The sequence below is a fragment of the Denticeps clupeoides genome, chromosome 9 (assembly GCF_900700375.1).
Source record: "Denticeps clupeoides chromosome 9, fDenClu1.1, whole genome shotgun sequence".
In the NCBI taxonomy this organism is placed as follows: Eukaryota; Metazoa; Chordata; class Actinopteri; order Clupeiformes; family Denticipitidae; genus Denticeps; species Denticeps clupeoides.
The window spans coordinates 20093844-20115579 of record NC_041715.1 but is presented as its reverse complement, the minus strand read 5'-3'; the positions used below and the strand labels follow the sequence as shown (position 1 = coordinate 20115579).

The following is a 21736-nucleotide window of genomic DNA, read 5'->3' as shown; positions in this document are numbered from 1 at the left end:
AGACAGGATGAGTGTTCGAAAACACAGACTGCCGGATCGTCATATTTAATATTCATATTTCTAACTTCTGGACTTCGCCGTGTGTCCGCAGTTCACATCCATCATCGTGATTAATAAAGCCTGATTTAGAAAGCGGTTCAAACGACTTTATCCACATTCCATCCTAAAATTATATCGAATTTAATACATAATGCAATTACTAAATCGACAAACTATTAGTTTAAGGAAGTGTGTGCTTATGCAGCCAGCTAATAAATTGTTTTGTCTTTTTTTCAATCGGATCCAATATGTTACATCATAGCATTTTAACAGGAGTGTGTACTTGAAAGGTTATATATATATATATATATATGGTGGTTCATGTATATAAAATACGTCACTGTTCTAGATTGCAGCACTTTACAATGTTACTCGTATAATAAAATATGCACAAAGATCCATACAACAGGTTCAAAATTAAATTTGGCTACATTTATTCAAGCAAGGTCATTTTCAAGAGAAATTACAAATTTAAGATTCAATTATACTTCAGCAGACATTTTAAGTATCACATTAACGACAGTCCCTCTTCATCATTTCAGCTTTAAAAGGTGGAATTTGTCCTTCAGTCAAATATACAGTGTTTTCACCACAATGTATCAAAAGTTCCCAAATTGTAGAGTCTCTTTTCACTGGAAAATTAAGGGAAAAAAGAAAGAAAACAAATATTTGCATTGTACATTTAATGGTTCCAGATACAATAAATGCTCTCTTTATGTAAAATTTGCTCCATTACTCAATGACAGGTTGCTTTTTTTACTAAAATATATCTATATATTGAGGAACTATAATACTGTACACTACAGTATGAAATAAATAAAATAAGGAAATATAAAATGAGTCACATAAATAAAATGGTATTTAAAATTACAAATGAAATTTGTACTTGAAAAAAAAAACACAAAAAGTAATACTGACAGAAATCAATGAAAAAAAAAATACAGAAAATTGCACAAACATATGTAAACTAAGGAATTGCAGTCTAGCTATACTAATACTGATATACGTACTTGAAAGGTCAGGGTGTTTATTTAATACTGAAGCCAGTGCAAAGAGAACACAAGTCAACTCTGTGTTACGTTGTACAAGGATGGCACTTTCAGATACACACAGGTGAAAGGGTTTGCATATAAGGCTTTTCTCCACTGAAATCAGACTGTGGCTCTTCAGCCTTCCACGCTCAGTCGTTAAAATCTCAGTCCTGAAGCCCCTAGTCAATTTTAAGACTTCATACGAACCATACATGTTTTTTTTTGTTTGTTTTTTTTTTAGTAAAAATTACTCCACTTAGGAATTAATACTGAGGCCCAGGATGGTTGGTCTGGTAAGAAGGGAGTGGGGACGAGGGGGGTGCAAGGACATCACAGTTAATGGTAGACAAAATATAACATTAACATACTGCTACCAAGACTGAAGTGTATATACGTTTACATTGAGGCAATATTTGTAGTGATTTCATAGACAGAGTGCAATTTCATTGTTTGTGCTATGAACATAATAAAACACAAGGGTTAAGGACATCAGCACCACACATCTTTCAGGTGTTTGGACGTTACACTTAAGAAATATTTTTGCTTTTTTCTTTTTTTTTTTTTTTTTTAACAAATCAGTACTTTAGTTTTGCATAAGACATGTTTCTGACCATTGTTCCTCCTGTCTCCCAAAAGAAAATTTGTATTGTGGCATGCTCGATTCCATCAGCCCATGCCACAGGCAAGCTGCTGAACAACCGGGACACTGCGGCGTGGGTTTTTATTCTTTTTTTATATAACCTGGCTTCAAGTTTGCAAGAGTGAAAAAAAGGATCCAAACATGGAAGTATTTATGAAGAAGCAAAGGAAAAAACGGAACACAAAAGCTTTATCCGAAATGCAGTAGTTAATCAGCATCCTCTTTGTCGTCTTCCTGCTCTGACGCGCTTTCCATTTTTTCTGCCCCTGAGCCTTTGTCTTCCAGACTCCCTGTCCCCATGATCTCTCGTTGCTCGTTCTTCGTGCCGCGCCCTTCCACCTCCCCTTTTCCTGTCAGCGCCTCCTTGTCCATTTCGTCCTCCGCCTCCCCGTATCCCCCGTCCGAGCCGTCTCTCCGGATCACGCCGGCCCGGGCGCCCTCTTCGCCCTGGTCCTCCGGGTCGGAGTAGCCCAGGGGCCCCAGGCCTTGGAGGCAGGCCCTTCTCATCAGCAGCTCGGCGGGCTCCAGGGACGAGGCCTTGCCGCGCACCTCGCGCTCTGCGGCCTCGCGCTCCTCGGCCTCGCGCTTGCAGTAGGAGTAGCGGTGGTTCATGTGCTGCGAGTAGGACCCTGAGTGGGAGAAGCGCTTGCCGCACTTGTCGCACTGGTAGGGCTTCTCGCCCGAGTGCAGGCGCGAGTGCTCGATGAGGTGGTGCTTGTGTTTGAAAGCCTTCTTGCAGATCTGACACTGGTGAGGCCGCCTCCCTGCAGAGACACAAGGGCAGAGAGGAGCACCACGCATTAGAACGGCCTCCAAAATAAACCTCACCTAACTTACGCCAATCCATCACGTAATGCATTCCAATACATCATGCTATCATATTAATTAAGCATTCATTTAGATTCTGTAGCATACGTAGTAGATGAACTGCCCATCATTAATTAAACAGTATTAATACAGCAGATTATGGTTGTAGTCCGGGCAACTTTTCAACTTTCACGAATTAGCACTCATGGGAACATTACAGACACATACATGACTCAGAACAGCCTTGGCATACTATGTGACTTGCTACAGTCTATTATCAGCACAGACCGAAGGAAATTATAATAATCATTTCAAAAGCATATGCATGGGTGACGGTCCGAAAGGCCCGTTCCGAGGCATTTAGCGCACCCCTGTCCGCGAGGTGAAACTGAGCACCCCCAGATTTAAAAAAGGCTGGCCGAGACGTAGTGACACATTTCTAGAAGAACTCAAATATGCCTGTATCTGCATATATCGAAAGCACGCCGGCAAAATGCTTCATTCCCTGGTCGGTATCAAGCGAACTGGCTGTCCCAAGCACCGAAGGTTTCTGTCCCCCAGCTAAGAAAACACAGTCTCAGCAATGTGTCACCTGGCACAGATATAAATATTAAACCCGCATAAGGCTCTTGTCACAGATGCACCCATACATGCCATGTGAAACAAATGCGTCTACTGTACTGGCACCAGAAATAGCTGGGGAATGCCTGCGACACCTTCCATCGCTGCCATGCCTGAAACGACCGCTCCCCCCATCCTCACCCCCTCATAAGTACAGAAATAGAAAAGACAGCCGATTCCTCGCTTGCATTCTCGCTCGTAGCAGCACAGGAATGTGAATGCGGGATGATGCAAGTCCGTGAAAGCGGGGAGACCCCCGGCCCCCCCCTCCCCAGACAGAGACGCACCAGTCTCACTCGTGGAATAAGTACAGAATAAATTCTGATGAATACAGAAGTTCCACACTTTCTGTAATGAATATTCTGCTCTTTTTAGGTAATGTGCATTTCGAGTTTATATTTCGAGTTGTTATTACATATGTACCTGTCAAAAAGAAAGAAACATGTTAAAGGGAACACAAACTCATAAAGTATAAGGTAGAAGAAAACTAGGCAGAAAAGGGGCAGAAGAAAAAAAAAAAGAGCAGATGGATGAAAGAATACAATAAGAAATGGGGAGGAAATGGGGGGAAAGAAGTGTCTGAACTTTATATATATACCTGTGTGCTCATATTTGTGTCTTAGGAGGGAACTGGTCTTCTGGAATGTTTTGTCGCACAAGTCACACGCGTACATACCACTTTCTGTCTTCTTAATCTTCTTCCGCGAGAGCAGTGAGTCGCTGTCTGTCAGGTCCTCCAAGCCTGACAGATAGTCTCCAGCACCATCCACTATCTCCCCCTGAGCGAAAAAGCAGTGATTTTAGTAATCCACACCTGCCACCTAGGACTATAGACACCTTCTGGTCTCCATTTGATCCCAAGTCTGGACAGAGCTTATCTCCACAACCTGTGTAAGACCCTTATCGTCAGGAGCCGTCTCAAATGGGCAACATATGGACTTTTTTTTTTATAATACAGGCCTGTTGATTTTACAAAGTGGTCCTGAATCACTTCAGCAAATTAAATAAGTGGGTGAGTTTGTGCATTTGTGACAATTGCATTTTTGCAATTAGCAAAATGTATAATATTATACAGGCCTCTGCCAAAGACACCGCCTGAATAAAAATGCTCAAAGAGGCTTTGAATGGTCAATTATTGAACATTAATGAGAGGATTAAAATTGGTTTAAGAGCTGCTCAACACATTATAAAAATCTTGAATGATAGTGATAGTGAAATTAGAGATCACTTAAATGTCCTTTCTACACACACTTTGCCATTAGAACTTTTGGTACTAAATACTCATATTGATCATAAGAAAGCCACTTATTAGTAAATCTCATCAAATAGAAATGCTTCAATTTGTTAAAGAGAAGAAAGGTCGTAAAAAAGAGCCATGTGGTCTTACCTGGAATCCCTGCTTCCGCTGATATTTTCTATGTTGCTGAATCTCAGAAAAAGTGGCTGCCCCTGCTGCATAAGTGTAAGCCATGTGTGGCAGGAAGGTCATTGGGTCCAACCCTGGGTAATGCCTCAACCCCGGGATGCTGGCCTGGGCTGGAGACATGAACGTCGGTGGTGGAAACGCCCCGTGTGGAGGAAGTGATGTGTACATGGGGCCGCCACCAAAGGGGTTAATCGCAAATATGGGACTGGAGCTTTTGTCCAGTTGGCTCTCATTGGCCATGGCACTGCCGTTGGACCCACCGTATTCCTTTTTAATGTGGGCCAAGTCCAGAGGCTCTGATCCCTGTTCCCGTTTTGGATGCTCCGTGTTTCGATCTGCGGCAAAGCCGTTTGTCTTGGGCTTCCTCTCTGCCTTTAGGTCCCTCATATGCTTTGGCAAAGATAAGTCCAATGGTTCACCAAGAGCATCTTCTGAGGCAAGACTATTTGGAGTGTAGGAACTACTGTGAGAGTTTTTTGAAGAGGTGGAAGTGAGGTTTAAAGGAGAAGGTGTGTTACTTCTCAAATGGTCCAAGGGATCTAGTGGTTTTTCGACCATCTGCCTCATGCCTGTGTACTGGTTCAACTTTGAAAGCCTGTGTCCGCCGTCACCGTGGGGTTCTTCGCCAATTTGGAGGGAGACTGGTGACTTTGGAAGTGCTGATTCTCGAGCCAAGCTGTGGCTGTTTTCTGAACCACTTCGTGACCTTTTCCTGGAGACACTGTTGAGCGACTGAGCTTTCCATTGCGCAAACCATTCCTTTACAAATTCCTGTGGCAGGCCCACAGCTATAGAGATTTTTAGCAGCTCCTCTGAGTTGGGTTCTGTATTCAGAGCAGAGTAGGCCTTCAGCACAGACACGTGGTCCTTGAAGGGGTTGTGGGGACTGGTAGCATTTCTGTCAGACATAGCAGATGACATTGTACCTGCTGGCTGTTCTGTAGAAAGTCCCCTGCGACTTGGTGGCAGAACCTCACTAGGATTGAGTACAGCCTTGATCTCTTCGTTCATCTTGCACAAGTAACGCTCATGCTGGTGCAGAGGTATTGGGCCAGAGAAGGTCTCTTTGCAGTATTGGCAAGCAAATGGTACATATTGGGCATCTATGATGTGGTTGACCTTTTCCTTCTTGATGTCTGTGATCTGTTTTTTACTTTCCTCTGTTAGATTCTGGAGACAATGTCTGGCCTCTTTTACCTTTTCTAGAGTGTATTCTATAATGCTCTTGGTAGGGCTTTTGTTGCCAACACTAGTGAATCCAACCTGAGATGAGGTCAGTCCCAGGTTCTGCTCGTCCATTTGGGATCCCAAGTCCTTCATGTAGGCCCTCAGTTTGGAAAGCTCCTCCGGGTTACCATCAAACTTTTGCCAACACACCGTGTTGTCAACAATTTGGAGGACCTTCTGCACCTCGCTCAAGTTGCTTGGGTATCCCAGTAGAGAAGAATCCAGCCCACGGCCGCTGCCATTGACAAAGGCACCTGCCCCCGCAAAGTCTTGTTGGGAAGCCATCATGAGTCGGTATTCATTGAAGTCTAGGGGCTCCGCCTTGATGTCTGTGCTGCTGGCTGGGTCCGAGATGCCCGCAGTTCGCCCGTTCTCCAGTTTGTGTCGAAGCTGGGCCAAGGCTGGACTGCCAGGCGATGATGCAGTGGAGTTTGGAGAGGAGCCAGACTTGGTGCTGACGCCATTACGAACGCGACCGTTGATGGCAATGAGACCAATACACTTCTTGCTGCTGATGTGGGAGCTGTAAGAGCCTGAGTGTGAGAAACGCTTTTTGCAGTTGGAACATTCGTATGGCTTCTCTCCTAAAACAAACAAACAAAAAAAACAATTACAAAACATTTTTTAAATTACTGTAAAATTAATCATTTTGTTTGTGAATTAATTGCATACATTTTAATTAGTTAGACGCATCGGTCAGTACTGAAGCCACTTTTCCATAACCCTGCAAGCTGTCTGCACCCTTGGATCTAGTCCCTCCATCTGCCTGCAAATCGTCTTTACCCACCAACCATTTTGCATATTTCCCAGCAAAATAATTCTGAAAAAGGTTAATCTTGTCTGTTTGACAGGGAGATTAAGACCAGGATATCTGGCTAAACAGAAAAATGTAGAAAAATGACTATTTCATATCAGTTAATGGACAGGGTGGTCACTGAATGCATGTGTTTCTGTGAAAGCGACAGAATATAATAGTTTGGCTTATTGATTGATGGATGCTAGTCAACATGACTACCCACCACTGTGAATCCGCAGGTGCTCCTTCAGATGGTGTTTGTACTTGAAGGCCTTGCCACACACTGTGCATTTGAACTTGCGGTTGCCAGCACCTTCATTCAGCAGCTGAGGCTGTGGAGAGAAGAGTCAGGGATGTTACCATGAGTGCTCTGCAGGCCTTTGCCCATCACTTTAAAACGTTTGGTTCATGAGTCCCAGTAATGAGCAGTTTCATTTAGTTATATATTATCTTATATTTTATTAAAATATTGTTTTATGATTTCTGTTGTTAATCTTTTTGTAGAAATTCATACAAAATGCATTCAATGAGTTGGAGAAAGAACATGATCCGCCTTTAAACTTGTGTGTCAAGAAAATAATGAATACAATTTTCCAATGTCAGAGTTGTAATTTAATACAAATAATATAAATCTGTCTTGGGTGGTGTTCAGTGTACACTTATTACATAAGATATTACGGAAGATAAAGGTAAGAAAAATGTGAAAATGTTTGTGCAAGCACCCATCTAATAGAACCTTTGGGGAAAGACCTCTTTAGAGCAAATAAACAAGCACTTAAACTCATTTGGGGATTAGGATACTCTAGATCACAGGAAGAAAGACCATCTGGAGATATTTAAGAATGTGTGTGTGTGTGTGTGAGTGTGTGTGGGTGTGTTTTGGGCCAACAGGTGAAAGCAAGTTATTCATTGGCTGCTTTTAGCTGTTCTGTTCTGCGATGCTGTGTTGTTTGAAGGGTTGAAATCATCCTCTAATCAAATCATGAAAAAAAGGACTTCATAAAAAGACAGTGACAGAAGCAGATCTGCACTTTTTTACAGGACAGGTCCCCCGTTTGCACCGAGCTTAAGATGGTCCCTGTGAGTGCCAAATGAAATTCATTTCCCTGCCGGTGGCCTTATTTGCATTCTTTTTGTGTCGGTTCCGTTCTGTTCACGGCTGATGTAGAAAGTCAGCTGGCCTCAGGAACTCGATGTGCTAGCACATCCCACACATGCTTCACTGTAGGCGGAAGCTCAGGGGAGGACAACAAAGTGCAGCTGTGCCTTCAGCATAAGGGGTTTGATTTTTCGAACGCCGGTGCTAAAAGATGCTGGTGGTGAACGTTCCTACATCCTGTTGATTGTAGCGAAGCCACATTTAACAGAAACGGGCCCTCTCCCTCCTGTACCTGATCTCTGGCCGGCTTGTGCACGACCATGTGCCGCTCCAGCTGTGTGCGGTAGGCAAACGTCTCGCTGCACAGGGGACACGGGAAGGACTCCTCGTTCTTCTCGTGCCGGTACTTGATGTGTTCCTTCAGCGACGTCAGGCGCTTGTATCCGCGGTCGCAGTAGGGGCAGGTCAACAGTTGGGCGAAAGCGTCAGGAGTCCTGGATGCCATTTCTTTACAGCACAGAGAGGGAGTAGAGAGAAAGTGGAGGTCAGAGGTCATATTGCAGGTTCTTTGTGGTATCCCAACTAAAATATATATGAATACTGTAAAAAAATGTACATGCCACAACCAGGACATGGCGCTGATGTTATGCTGTAATCAGCTGCCACTGTAAATATACGTGGTGCATATACCTTCGCCGTTCTCATTCTCATTGTCGACCTCATCCTGGCCATTGGTTTCGGGCGTGCCCAAACGGGTGACCTCCTCTGGGGCCTCTGGGTAAATGACGGCCGTGTCACCGCGACGCAGGTACTCCGCGATGTTGACGGCGTGGCCCTCGCTGTCCTCTAGCTTCCTTTTGCCGAAGAAGCTGTCCAGCTCCATGGGGCCATCCACGCCTTTGACTATGAGAAGGGGAAGGGTAGGAATGGAAAGTGATTAAATGGAAACTCCTTCCCACCAGCCCCTCCTTTTAAAGACCTGGCGCGACAGTCTGACAGCAGGAAACAGGCTCTTGTAGATGTGATGGAGATGACCATTAGGGTGCCACTTAAGGATGGAAGTGTGCATTTATGTTGGAGTGTAATAGCTACTATGAAGACGGACAGGAGTCAATTTGATGATCAAGCCCTGTTTAAGTATCCTCTTGCTAAAAACGCTTCCAGTCTAATTGCTAATTGAGTTATGCAGTAATTAGATTTGTTTCGGTTGCTAATTTCACTGTGTCACATACTGAAAAGCACAAATTTGATAATGACATTCAGACATGTTCTGCAAATACATGTCAAGCCAATAAGATGTCATATTTAAAAAGAACCTAACAAGCAGTTTCTCGGCGGATATGATTCCTCGTCTGTAAATCAGCCAATGACAGCAGAGCTAATCAGCATATTAATGACTTTCATTCAAGGGCCTTAACATAGGCTTGAGGAGTACAGCCCAATCTCGTGTAACAACGAGTTCACTAGAGCAGTGACGCCCACGGTTTTCTTATTGTAAACCAATTCAAAAGTACACAAACTGAACAAATCCAATTTTGGTACCAAACTCGATTTTGGAGTGAAATGAAATTTGGCATGGACTCTCGCTCAACTCGCCAGTGTTTGCGTTCCACCGTCTGCTGGCACACACATGGGAGTAATATCTCACATGCCTCTCTATGTGTCTGTGTCAGCGTGTCTCTTATTAGTCCATTTGGCTAAATGCAATATTGCCGTGACGGTGTGTCATATCCACACGTCTCCTGTGGTGTGTTGTAAGACAGTCAATCAAGTCGAAGTCATCCCAGGTTCCAAGCTCCTACTCACCTGTACCATTGCTGAGACCATGGAGGGAAGGATCGGGACTCAGTGGGTGGTATTCCTCTTTCCTCTCAACTGTACAACCATTAGAAACAAATCAGAGAAGATGAGTTCAAGTTTCACTTATTTCATGACAGATCTTTATTTCTTACATTCAGTCCAAAATTCTGTTACCATTACCCCATTCCCACACAATGTACCATTTTCGCAGTCACGTTTACATTTAAAGCATTTATCAGAGTGACTTACAATCAGTAGTGACAGGGACAGGGTTTGAACCTGTGACTTTGATATCTTACCCACTAGGCTTCTACCACAATGTTCTCACATTATTGCAATTAGTTATTTTAGAAAGTTTTATTCGTGAATGGAAATGAGAATTTTGTTAACCTCATCATACTCATCATACATCTTTGCAAAGCATTTATGTATTAAAAAAATTTAATGTTTTATTTCTATGAATTTTTATTATGTCTATGATAAAATTTAAAAAGGTAAGGATGACAACACAGAGAGAGAGTCTATTCAAACACAACCTCCACGGTCTATCCTGACAATCAAGGTATTTCCAGGCCGTATAGGAGGCTGCTAATATACTGTGGCTATTGTTCGACCGCCTACAGGATCTACTCATGTGACCTTAGTCATAAGGATCATAAGTTTCCCTTTTAAATGCAGAGGGATGGGGGTGATACCCCTGTCACCACAAGAAAAAACGATGTCACTTTGATGATTTCAGCCTATGTATTTCACCATGTATTTGCTTTCTCGAATTATACAAAAAAACACTTTTAACTTCCTTACTCCCTGATCTATCAAACCAGAGCTCTGCACGTACGCTCTGTGCCGCGGAAGTGTTTTCGGCAGTAGTCACAAATGGCCACCAGGGACCACATATTCTGCACTAAAGAGAGTTCTTTTTTTCTTTTTTTACATGATAAAGTAAAACTATATGGACCATTCAAACTAATATCTGAAGTTTTACATCACGAGCATGGGAGAAAAGTTTGAGCATTGTGTCCACCATTTTTTTGGGCTTCTTCTTGCTAGAAAGTCACATGCTTGTTTGGGCAAGTAATATTCATAGAGAGACCCCATGGCATCACCGTTTTCACATCATCTCTTTTTATCATGATGTCAAAGCATTTGAAAACCCATCACCCCCCTTACAATTTTATTTTGTGGACCAAATGTACTAAATTTCAGTGCAAATGGAGAAAAATAGAATTTTTTTAGATAAATGAAAAAAAAGACAAACCGTCATTTCATTATGTTGCCACAAATTGTGTGAGTTTTTTGTCATATTTTCTACAGATTCTCTAGAGCCGTAATTTGGAAAGGATGTGGTAAGTGTGGAGGGGGTTGAACGTTCTGGGTGGGGGCACAGCATCAATTCCTCACATGTAAGAGCAGATTCGTCCATAAACAGACATCCATCAACAGAAGTGGTCAGTGGGGAATTGTCACCGGCTGATCAGATTTACACCCGACTCCCATATGGATGGACCATTATGGTCAGGAACCATTACATGATGAGAGTGATTTAGTGCGGAGGACTCACCCTGATAACCTTATTGTGCTAATGGGACACTGATGTTCACACTGACTACAGCAAGAACCCAAAACCAAAAAAACTCAGACTTTTTCGCGCACTTTCAAAAACTCAAAGGGAACCGTGCGTATATTATGCATGTAAATTGGTGCCGTAATGCAAAAAAAAAATTCATTTAAAGATATTAATGAGCATCTCAGTAAAGTCTCTCCGATCCTAATTAAAAGTATTTGTCTTTTGAGCCTCTGCGGTTATCTTGTCACTAAAGCTGCTCACTCTTGGAACAAAAGAGGTTTTAAGGGAAGGACAGAGAGAAAATGTAACACAAAATGTGAATAAAAATGTATTATATATTTTTTCATTGGGGTTGGAGGCGCACCGATCTGACCCGACACTGACGTGGACATTCAAGATGGCTCCCAAGGTTTGGCCGGACACTCACCAGTACCGTTGACGTGATGCCAGACGTGATTTGATGGGTCGCGTCTGCCCTCGATGTCCTCGCTGCCACGACGGGAGAGCAGGGCGTGGCCCACGCGGGGCGAGGATTCTAGGCTGGGAACGCCGGCAGGGCTGCCCTCGCCTTCCGATGGCAGAAGCACGTCCTCCTCGTCCGACTCCGATCCGGCGTCCACCACATTCTCGTAGTTCAGCACTGTCCAAGAAAAACAACGGACGCGTCCACGGTTAGTGGACGCGGCGAGCCAGCGACGCCGTGGGAACCAGGGCTTTTCTGATTGATTCTGTGCGCTGGGTGCCTGATGAAGCCATATTTCTCGGGGACATCAGACCTCTAATCTCCGGAGGCAGCTGCCAGCTGGAGGAGTGGGTGGGAAGCGGCCATTTTGGAGGCGAATGGCAACGTCCTGCCACTAAATCGGACAGTGGGCCTCGCCACTTGGCGCCCGGCTGCTTCTCCATCAGCACAGCGGAGACGTTTCCCAACAGCAGGACCTGCCGCTTTCTTGCCTGCGTCCCCCCGAGGACACGAAGATTAAACTGTGCATAACCGGTCTTAATATGATCTTTGTCTGATCGGGGCCGCGCATGTGCTCCCCCCGCCGACAACTGCACAACAGGTGTAAATTAAAAAGGGGGACCATTGTGGGGGCTGCAATGTGCTGACGGTCACTGAATACCTAAGGAGGGCACGGTGGGGCCAGGGGCGTGGGACAAAAAGCCCCGGTCCTAAGAGGTGTGACCGCAGGGATTATTCGGTGGGAGGGTCTGTGGACGTGAGAACTCTCTGTGTGGTCCCCGTCCACCTTGGACACGATGCAACTCTATTTCCTCCCCAACGCACAAAGACCCTCGGTCTCTCAGAGGTCACATGGCCCTGCCAGCGTAGCAGATGCGGTTTTTAAACTGTCCTTACCTCATAACCCAAGCAGCAACCTTCACAAGGGTCAGCCTGACCTGAAAAGGCCACGAACAAAGAGACAAGTCCTCCTGCATGTGGAATCTCCAGGCAGCCACGCCCATTTGTCTCCGCAGCCATCTGCAGTCACTAAGGAGGTCATAAAGAACAGCCCCCAAAAACAAGAAGGAGGACTCCAGAAAGGTGCAGGATCTCGCTGACCCCACTCAGGTATATCACACGCGCCGCCTCGCAAACGTCTCCCACTTCGCTGCCTGTCCCCTTTTCTGGCAGTATCAGGTAATCCGGCCACCGGGGGTCTGTCCCTGTCCTGCTGTCCCCCACGTCTGCCCACATCCCTCCGTGGTCTGCACCGTATTCCATCTTTGTGTGCCAGTGGGGCGATGCAGGTTCCGTTCAGGTGGTCTGGCAGCTCCTGCGCTCCCGTCTACGGCAGGAATGAGACCAGGACTGCAGAGGTAGATGGGAAAAAAACCTCTCGCTCTCTCTCGCTCGCTCGCTCGCTCTCCTGAATGGAACGCATCACCTGAGCAACAGTAGCAGGCGGGGAGGGGGATGGGGGACTAGGTAAGGCTGCGGTTGAAAGGAGGTCGCTGCCTAGTGGCTACAGCTGGGAACTTGTCCTCCACAGCGCGGCAGCAGTTCTGCACTCTTCTTTCTACCTCGTTACTCTTATTTTCTTCACCACATGCTAATTATTCACACAGATAATATTTTGCGACTCCAGGGTCCGTTCGAATATGTGACACGACTGACTGATTAGCTCGCACTGGAGACAGCGGGCCATGTGATTGGCTGGGACGTCCGGGCAATGGGAGAGGGTCAGGAACAAAAGGCCATGAAGAGAGATGGCGCCTTTGTGAAGGGCCAGTGTTCAGTGGAGCAGACATGCTGAGTGAGAGAGGGAGAGTTTATATCCATGAGTGTGTGTGTGTGTGTGTGTGTGTGCATATGAAAGTGTTTATGTGTGTGTGTGTGTGTGTCTGGGTGCCTATGCACCTGTTGCCCGGTCTTGATTCAAATACACAACAATTTGTGTACAAGGAGATGAGCAGCAACAGGCTGGGGTGGAGAGAGGAAGACCTCAGAGGTTCCCTCATATCAGCCAGACGGCCACCTTTACCCCCACCCTTCACTCCCGCCTGTGGACCCCGCCATCTGTGCCCAGCTAATGCCCCCCCCCCCCCCCTTCTCTCTTTTTCAGGGTCCCCCAATGTCGCAAGTAAGCCCTCTGCTCCTAGCTGGGTGTGTACATTGTGGAGAGGGAGAGAGAGAGAGAGAGAGAGACTCTCTGAAGTGATTTGCAGTTTAGGCTCGACCAGGCTGGATCTCATTCACACGTCGCTTACAGGTGATCAAAACAAGCACCATTTTACAGTCACATGACATTCGGGGACCAAATCAATTGCCCCGCCCCTCCCCCTTTCTTTCTCTTGGCGGTAATGCTGGTCAATTAATATGCAAATCTCACAGCAGATGCTTTGCGCCTCAAAGCCCACAGTGTGATACTGACCTGTCAGTCTCTGGCTGTTAAACCATCTACAAAAGCAAACAAACATCAGGGTCCTTTTCACTGAAAAAGGGTCTCTAGCACTGTTACATAACGACTCGTTTCATTCATGTGGTTATAATTAAAACCTAAAGTCTAATTTGCATTTTCTTCTCTCTTTTCCTGTCTGACGCTGGCACAGCTCCGGCCTCCAGATGAACTATTGATTCCAGACAGCCAACACTATCTAGCACTAAACCAAAGTCACGCTGCGCCCTGCTCACGTTCCCTTTCTCGCTAGAGTGGCGTAGCCAAAGGTGATTTTGGGAAGACCCAGCTGGCTCTAAAGAGGGTTTTAAATGGGCTTTTGCAGCCCAGAGACAGGTTGCTCATTAAAAATTTACTTGGGGAGTGGCTGCTATATCCACTCCGGCCTCCAACCAAATATTAATGGCCAGCCAATGTGGTGTTACCCTCAGCAAATGGCCGCATGTGGCGTTCAGGAACATGGAAGAAGCCATCTTTAAACGTTTAACGTGGTCCTGCTGTCACAATTGAAACAAGGAAACCGGGACGGTTTGCGGCTCTAATTATATCCATATTCATTCTAAATGACCTGGCGTTATATAGAATACACACACACACATTTACAGATTTCAGTGGTGACAGGGTTAATGTGTGTAATGTGTGCGTAGCGACTAGTGTGGCGTCCTGTGCCATCGTAGGCTGTCAACCCCGTCACATTCGCCAGCCCCTCTGAGGTGTGTGTGTGTGTGTGTTAGGGGGTATTTAGTGCCCCCCCCCCACCTCCTGCTCGGCTAAACAGGGACATAAAAAACACGCAGGGGCGCAAAGCAACAACTGTCACCGCATCTGCTGCTCGTCTGCGGAGACCCAGCATTTCATTAGCAGCGCACCATCATCGATTACGCGGCGCAGACGGACACACACACACCTGCCTGCAGGAAACGGCCATTCAGACAGCCAGAGCCGGGGCTGATCGGGGGCATTCATGAGACGATAGCAGCCACGGCTCCATCTGACGTGGCGTAGATTCATTAGACGCCACGCTGGTTACAACTGCATTCAGCTCGTCGCCCGGGCTTTTTTATGTAGGTTGATTGAAAGCTTCATCTTAATGACTTTCCACCTCTAAAATATTTCACTTACGCTTTAATTAAACCGTTTGGAGGGCCGATAACGAGCATTATTGATGTGAAATTGCACGAGCACCATCCCCAGCAACATCTTCCAGTGTTTCAGTTGTTATTCTTATTATTGCATTATAAATGATTCATGTACTTAAAAAAAATAACAATAAACTTGTGACTCAAACAGCCCCCAAAGAACCGGCGCTTTCTTGGCAGCCTGTGTGTGTTTCCTGTGTGTGAGTGTGCAAGTGTTTGCTGAGGCGACCGAGGTGCTCAAACAGGGGTTAGATGAAAAAAAAAAAAACTCACCAGTCGCCAGCTGGCAGTGTAGGTGGGAGGTTTAGAAAGAGGTCACTCCGAGGGTGCGTGTGTGCATGTGGGCCTACAGAAAAGGAGGGACGGCCCACGGATGAGAAATAGAACCCCCCTGGATGAGGACCTTCAATCAGAGCACTTCATTCAGATGTAAATGAGGTAGTAAAACACATCTGCTCAGATTGGCCTACCACCACCTCCGGCCACGACTCTCGCATGACGTCCGAATAGCGACCCACACAGGTAAATCGTAAAAGAGAACTTCTCCATTGTGCACGCTGACCTCTTCCTACTGGGGAGGGTATGACCTGCAGTCCATCAAGGCCCCATTCACAGTCCTTTCATTATTTGTCCCAAGTGAAAGGGAAACCTGTGGTTGTAAAGTCACTTTGTGTCTTTTGTGCCCCAAAGCGACCCAGGCAGCACGTACCTGGATGTACAATTGCAGCATCAACCTGCATGTTTCACGTGCTTCAAATGAATCTTTTCTACCTGCAGCATCTGCTGCTTACGTACGCTGAAGCCAGACGAGCCAATTACTGGCCGTTGTAAATGTTTTCAGGGTCTATTGTTCTTGCCTCTTCCTGTGACACCCTTCTTTCCACTCGAGGAGACCTACAAGAGCCCAGCGTGGATCTTATTATCATCCAAAATGGAGTGGCCACATCACCGCCCTCTCAGGCCGCAGCGCTCTGAGGCTGCAGAATGCTTTTTAAAGAATGGGAAAGGCACTTGGTTAACTCTCCAAGAAGGGAACAATGGCTTCTTCCCTTGATTTGTACACCAATTAACACTTAAAAAAAGGACAATCAGTCATTTCTAAAACAATGTCATGCACATGCCAATCTCCAGGAGCAGATTTATGAAGAAACCCCTGAGAATGCTGTACTTTTTCACTATCCACCACGTAATAGAGCAGAGCACCTCTTTATTCCCACAAAAGGCATTGTTTCAGGGGTCATCGGCGGGAGAAAGGGGGCCATTCTAATACTTAGTCATGTACTATTTCTGGATGTATGTCCCAGGCACAAATAGTGTGTGAATATTTAGGCCATAATCTCCCATTCTGAATGAATTACTTGTTTGTTTATGTGATGTTATTCTTATTTCCGATTTTTTTTTTCATCCCATGACATGATGAGGTGTGTTGATCACTCTGAGAAATCCCTATCGAATCATCTTGTGACACAATAAAACATGGAAAATGGCCAAGGAATACTTTTTTTAGCCTCTCTAGGTCACACTGAAAGTCATCAGACATCTGACCCATCGTCTGAATGCCGGGGAGGCCAAGCAGCGACCGCAGCCAATCATATCTGTTTTCATAAAACCCGAGAGGCAGCGAGACGCATGTTTTCAGAAGTTTCAGTGCGGCGAGCGCTGCCAAGAAAAATAAAAGAGACCATGGTGCACTAGGTGACCAGACTGCCACGCCCGTAACGGTGGCCTTTTAATGCAGCGTCCAAGACTTAATCTCTGTTCAATCGCTTATCGCGTTGCATTTGAGCTCATCGGCACTTGAACAGTGTACACTGCAGCCGACAACGTTTCGAAAGCGCTTATCAGCGCCAACAAGCGAGGTGTGACAGTCAGTTCCGCCTTTCACGGTGACTGGCACCTCTCTTCTGAACGGGCTAATCAGGGGTTAGCACCTTGAGTTGCGTTTGGCAAAAAAGACATTTCTTACTGTTCCACCTCAACCCCCCGACAAAACCCCCCTAAAACATTCCTATTAATGCATCTTTCATTAATCCGCAAGCTGCTTCTTTACTTTGATTCAGCAACTTTTTTGAAAGCCTTGATCGAGATGATTGGGAGCGAGCTGATTTGCGCAGACTCCACCCTGTGTACCAAATAACCACTGTTGCTATGGTAATCACCAAGAGGGAACCGAAGCATCTGACCCGCTCTGTGTCACTTGATTTGAACGGGACTTCCTTAGTGCTTCCTCAAAGTCATTAGGGGACGAGGGGACGTGGCTGAGTCAACAGTGTGCTCATTTAGTGCCTATATATGTCTTCTTACACCCATCTCCTTCGCCGCTTCTCATTTTGCACACCCACAACATTACACTGCAACGTGGCAGTATGGCTGAAGTAAAGCCATCACAGCTTCAGGTCTTCAGGAACAGTATTTACACGAGAGATAAACCGGAGCCCCTGGCCTCACCTCGATGGGGTTGTAGGAGCTAATCTACCGGTTCTTGAGGGGCAGAAAGGAAAAACACTCTGGGTGTCCCTGATAAGACCTGGGCATACCGATATCGAAACGATGGTGTAAGGGTATGCGTGTGTGCCGCTCTGTACGGCAAGGATAAATAACAGAAAAAATATCAAGGGGAACCATGCGTGCAGGAAATTACAATTATATAATAAATTGAAAAGTATAAACATTGTCTAAGATTGATTTTTAGACCGGTAGCACACTGGCCTGTATCAGAAGCAGTAGCATTATGCCTGAGAGGCATCTGACTAAACTCCAGCTTAACTGAATAATGTATACACCCTTAGAAATTTTGGCAGTGATAAAGCAATTTATGCTTTAACAGCCCACAAGCTTCTCAGGGGGATGCAAGGCCTACTTCCAAAATGAATGAATTATTCATTGACCTGGGGTATTTTTCTTACTACCACTACAAAAAAAAAAAGAAAAGCTGCAAAGCGATCAGCCTAGAAACACAGAACGAAAACATTTTCTAAACAAAACTTGCCATAAAATATGAATCTTTGATCCGGCCCATGGCTGCATGCTATTTGCTCTACCTAGGACTTGATATGGCACTGCCAGGTGCTGGAGCGCAGCCGCCGGCTCCCCCGCCCACACGCAGCATATACCCTGCCTGTCCAGTGCGGTTTGTTGACCCCTGACCTCAGAGGAGCCGACTGAAGGGGATTGTTTGAAACCTCGGCATGAGCTGCATGTGTTACAATTTCCCTCTAGTCGGGCCGAATCCCCCGCAGAACACACCCTCCTCCGTCTACAACACGTTGTGTGGAGGCTAGCATCTCACTTGTTATTTCATATTACACTGTTCATAACCCCGCCGTCACATGACCACCCTCAGCTATAATGAAATGGTTAGTGAAACGTTTTGCACATTCAGTGAAATTGGCATTGTGATTATTCTGGTTTAGTATTAGATTTTAAAAATATTCTGAATAACATTTTGAAGAATGTATGACTTATTTTCCAAAAACATAACTTTTTTCTCACTTAACCCTTTATGAACGGATCCTCAGTGCTCCGGTCAAGCTCCCTCTATTACGCCGTGTGCAGTTACCATCTGAATGGGAATATCGTGATGTTTCAGGGCCTAATTAGACAAAGGGGAAGGGAGACGGGGGGGTGAGTCGGAGATTAAAGTGTGTGTTAGGGGGCTAGACTGGGGGGACATGTGATTAACCAGAGATGAGTCACGACACAGATAATACACACGGCTTTATGAATATTCGGCACTGGCCACTCCCACCGCCTGTAATTACTAATTCACGAAGACGCTGCTGGGCAAAGGCTGGGCAAGCGGTTCCTCTCATTAGTGTCAGGACCTGGGTAATTTTGGCTGTTCTCGTGTTTTGCAAGGCCATCATGTTAGTCCAACTATTGGTACATTTCCTGTGGGGCAAAAAAAGAAAAAGCAGTAGTAAAACCCGGCCAGTCAGCAAACAAGCCTGAGCAGTGTCCAGACAACAAACGGCCAAGCTGTCCTCACTCCCAGCACACATCTGACCTCTCAGAAAAGACGTGGAATGGGGAACACAAATTCTCCTGGTTTCAGACTCAACTAACCGGAGCAAATCCTGCAGGGCCGTTGGTTTCCATAGCAGCGGACGGAGTAGGAAAAGCGGACAGAATTGAAATCTAACATGACTCGGTGAACAACACTGTTCCCTGAAGCATCCGCTGCAACAGCCGCTTGACCTCTGACCCTTTCCGCGCTTCTCTTATCATCTCCGCGACCAAATGGCTCCGTCGAGTGGGCGTGAAAAGCCTAACGAGGGCCCGGCGATGTCTGCGTTAGATATGGGCGAGCTGCCGAACCACCGAGCAGCCATGGATGTCACCACTGCATTAACCACTGGCTCACGTCATGCTGGACACTTTGGTCATGGCTTCACAGACAGCCATGATTTGAGAAGACTGAATAACTCTCCACGGCATGGACTCTTTCCTGGAAGACTGAGTGGGACTGTTTATTCTTTCACTCGGGCTATTGAACATGTTAATAACTCTGATTAATATATTCAGTATTACGCACATATGAAAACACAACAAACATGGAGTCTGACCTTTGACACCTACACAATATTCACCCTGGCCAGTGACAATCCCTACATAAAAATCAAGATGCGGATGACACATTTTTGACATTAAACTGAGACACATGGCTGCATCGCCCTGGCACTCCTCTTGTGCCGCTCTCCCACAGTTGTCTCTGTAACAGTTTATAACAGCCATTTACATTTATTAGCAGTTGATAGAACTATAAAATATAGTGTATTAATTAAGCATGCCACTTGCTTTTATTTGAATATTTCATTTATTATTTAATTTCAGTGTTGTTTTCACTCCTATTCATCTTCCACTGAGGCAGGAGCAGTGAAGTGAGTCACGAGGACAGACTAACCCTAACGTCCTTCCGTCCTCTCTGTTACTGGCTGGGGAAGAACAGGGGGCCGAAGGTACGGACGGCTGTCAATTCGAATCAGTTTAGTCATCGTCGGTGACACAACTCTGTCCTGTGGTGGTACCTTCGGAGTGACAGATGTGTGTCTCTTTGCATGTGACCTGAGAAAAACGACCCCTAAAAGCCACCTGCCCCCAGGCGCGGTGTGGGTAATTTGTCGCTCGCCGCTGTCGATGGCGGTGGCTCGGTGAGGTGAGGGGAACTGACAAGCGTTCAGCCCCTCGGGCTAAACTTTCCAGTCAAGTGAAACGGCAGGCTGGAGGTAGGGAGGGGGGGGATCAAATAAATGACTTCTGAGCCGTCACTCGGCCCCACCCCCCCACCCGGCGTGCTGAGAACAGTTCTGCTGGAGCGGGGATCGTTTTAGGCAAATTTTGCAATGGCCATGCGAGTGTAAATCACATGTCACCCGTCCCGATTACGCAATGAAGCCCAGGTCTGAAAGCAAGGACCTTGACAGAAAGTGCTGATTCCAGTAATAAAAAAATGCTGCGTGAGAACTGCATGGGTCCGTCCTCCCAAGAAAAACGGAGCGTCCAAACTTTAATTACATAGCAGGGTTCGCATTCCAGTGAAATTTGAGGGTTTGGCCGAGATGGTTTAATAAGGTCTTCTCATGACCACGGCAGCTTCTCAGAAATGTTGACAAACTGACACCCCTCCCATTTCAGAAAGCCTTTGAGGACAGTCCAATCATAAACCCATATGGCCCCAATAAGCGCCTGAATGTGGGCGGTGCCGAGGTTACTCCATAGCTGCACAATGGGGCCAGTGAGGAGGAAGGTGGGCAGATAGAATGGCGGCTGATGCGTAAAGCACAATGGCCCCGGTATAGTGGAGTCACTGAGGGTGTAGACACACGTTAGATAAGTCGGATCGAGAAATGCGAGAAATGGCCAGCGAACTCAGCGTGTCCATTTTTTTTACTGATCTGGTCACCAACTCCAAGTTCTTTGCTGTAACTTTTAGGACGTACAGAAATAAACAGATAGAAACAGGAACTGACTGCCTGCTAGGGACGTATTTATCACACAAGGAAAATGGACTTGTGTAGTGCAGCGTCCATCTGTACCCTTTTCCACCAATGGATGCCTCCTGATCTCCAAGACCACCAACATGCAGGTTATCAGCACTTTAAACGTTCTGATGAATGTGACACTCCCAATGTTCCAAACCATGTTCCTAAAAGATGATTCAACTACAGGAAACGAGAACGAGCTACGATCACTGGCTCAGATCATTTCATCCAAAACATCAGTGGAAATTCTCCTGATTCATTTCCAATGGGATAAATGTAGGCCGAGCCAGCGAGGGCTGCCAAGAGCTGAACCGCAGCAGCCAACCCAGAGCCCTGTCACAGGTGCGGAATGCAGCCGCTCGCGCTCGCCGCGTTCCTGTCAACTTCCTCCTGGGCTCCCTCTGGCACGGCGGCCGGTGAGGAGGTTTCCTGTTCCTCCGCACAGCTGATTTACCTCCCTGTTGCATCTGGACCTGCTCCCATGACAGCCAGGTGAGGCTCATTTCAAGGCTGGCTTGCAGACATCTGTGCGGGGATGGGATGGGGCTGGCGAAGATCACGCTTCACTGGAAAGCTCCACGTTGTGTTTATTTTTCTTGAACAGAACGAAAGATTGCGAGTCCATCGCAGTTTTTTTTTTTTTTTTCGTGTCCTGTGGGACAT

General features: G+C 46.1%; 1 protein-coding gene and 1 long non-coding RNA gene across 4 annotated transcripts in view; one reads left to right on the top strand and one right to left on the bottom strand.

The window, feature by feature from the left end:
* Positions 1-449: 449 nt before the first annotated feature.
* Positions 450-21736, bottom strand: part of zeb2a (zinc finger E-box binding homeobox 2a) — a 34117-nt gene continuing 12830 nt past the window's right edge. For 2 of the 3 annotated variants that reach the window (XM_028990453.1, XM_028990454.1), the window contains 8 exons: positions 11481-11693; positions 9493-9561; positions 8377-8589; positions 7979-8193; positions 6811-6919; positions 4526-6375; positions 3737-3917; positions 450-2474 (listed from right to left, as the gene is read on the bottom strand). In XM_028990453.1, the coding sequence (XP_028846286.1) occupies positions 1918-2474; positions 3737-3917; positions 4526-6375; positions 6811-6919; positions 7979-8193; positions 8377-8589; positions 9493-9561; positions 11481-11693 (3407 nt within the window). In that variant the 3' untranslated portion in view covers positions 450-1917. The remainder of the gene's footprint in view (positions 2475-3736; positions 3918-4525; positions 6376-6810; positions 6920-7978; positions 8194-8376; positions 8590-9492; positions 9562-11480; positions 11694-21736) is intronic. The other variant, XM_028990455.1, reaches the window with a different exon arrangement.
* Positions 11852-15130, top strand: LOC114796450 (uncharacterized). The gene is made up of 3 exons (XR_003750733.1): positions 11852-12626; positions 13621-13767; positions 14108-15130. It is a non-coding gene; the product is annotated as an uncharacterized LOC114796450 (long non-coding RNA).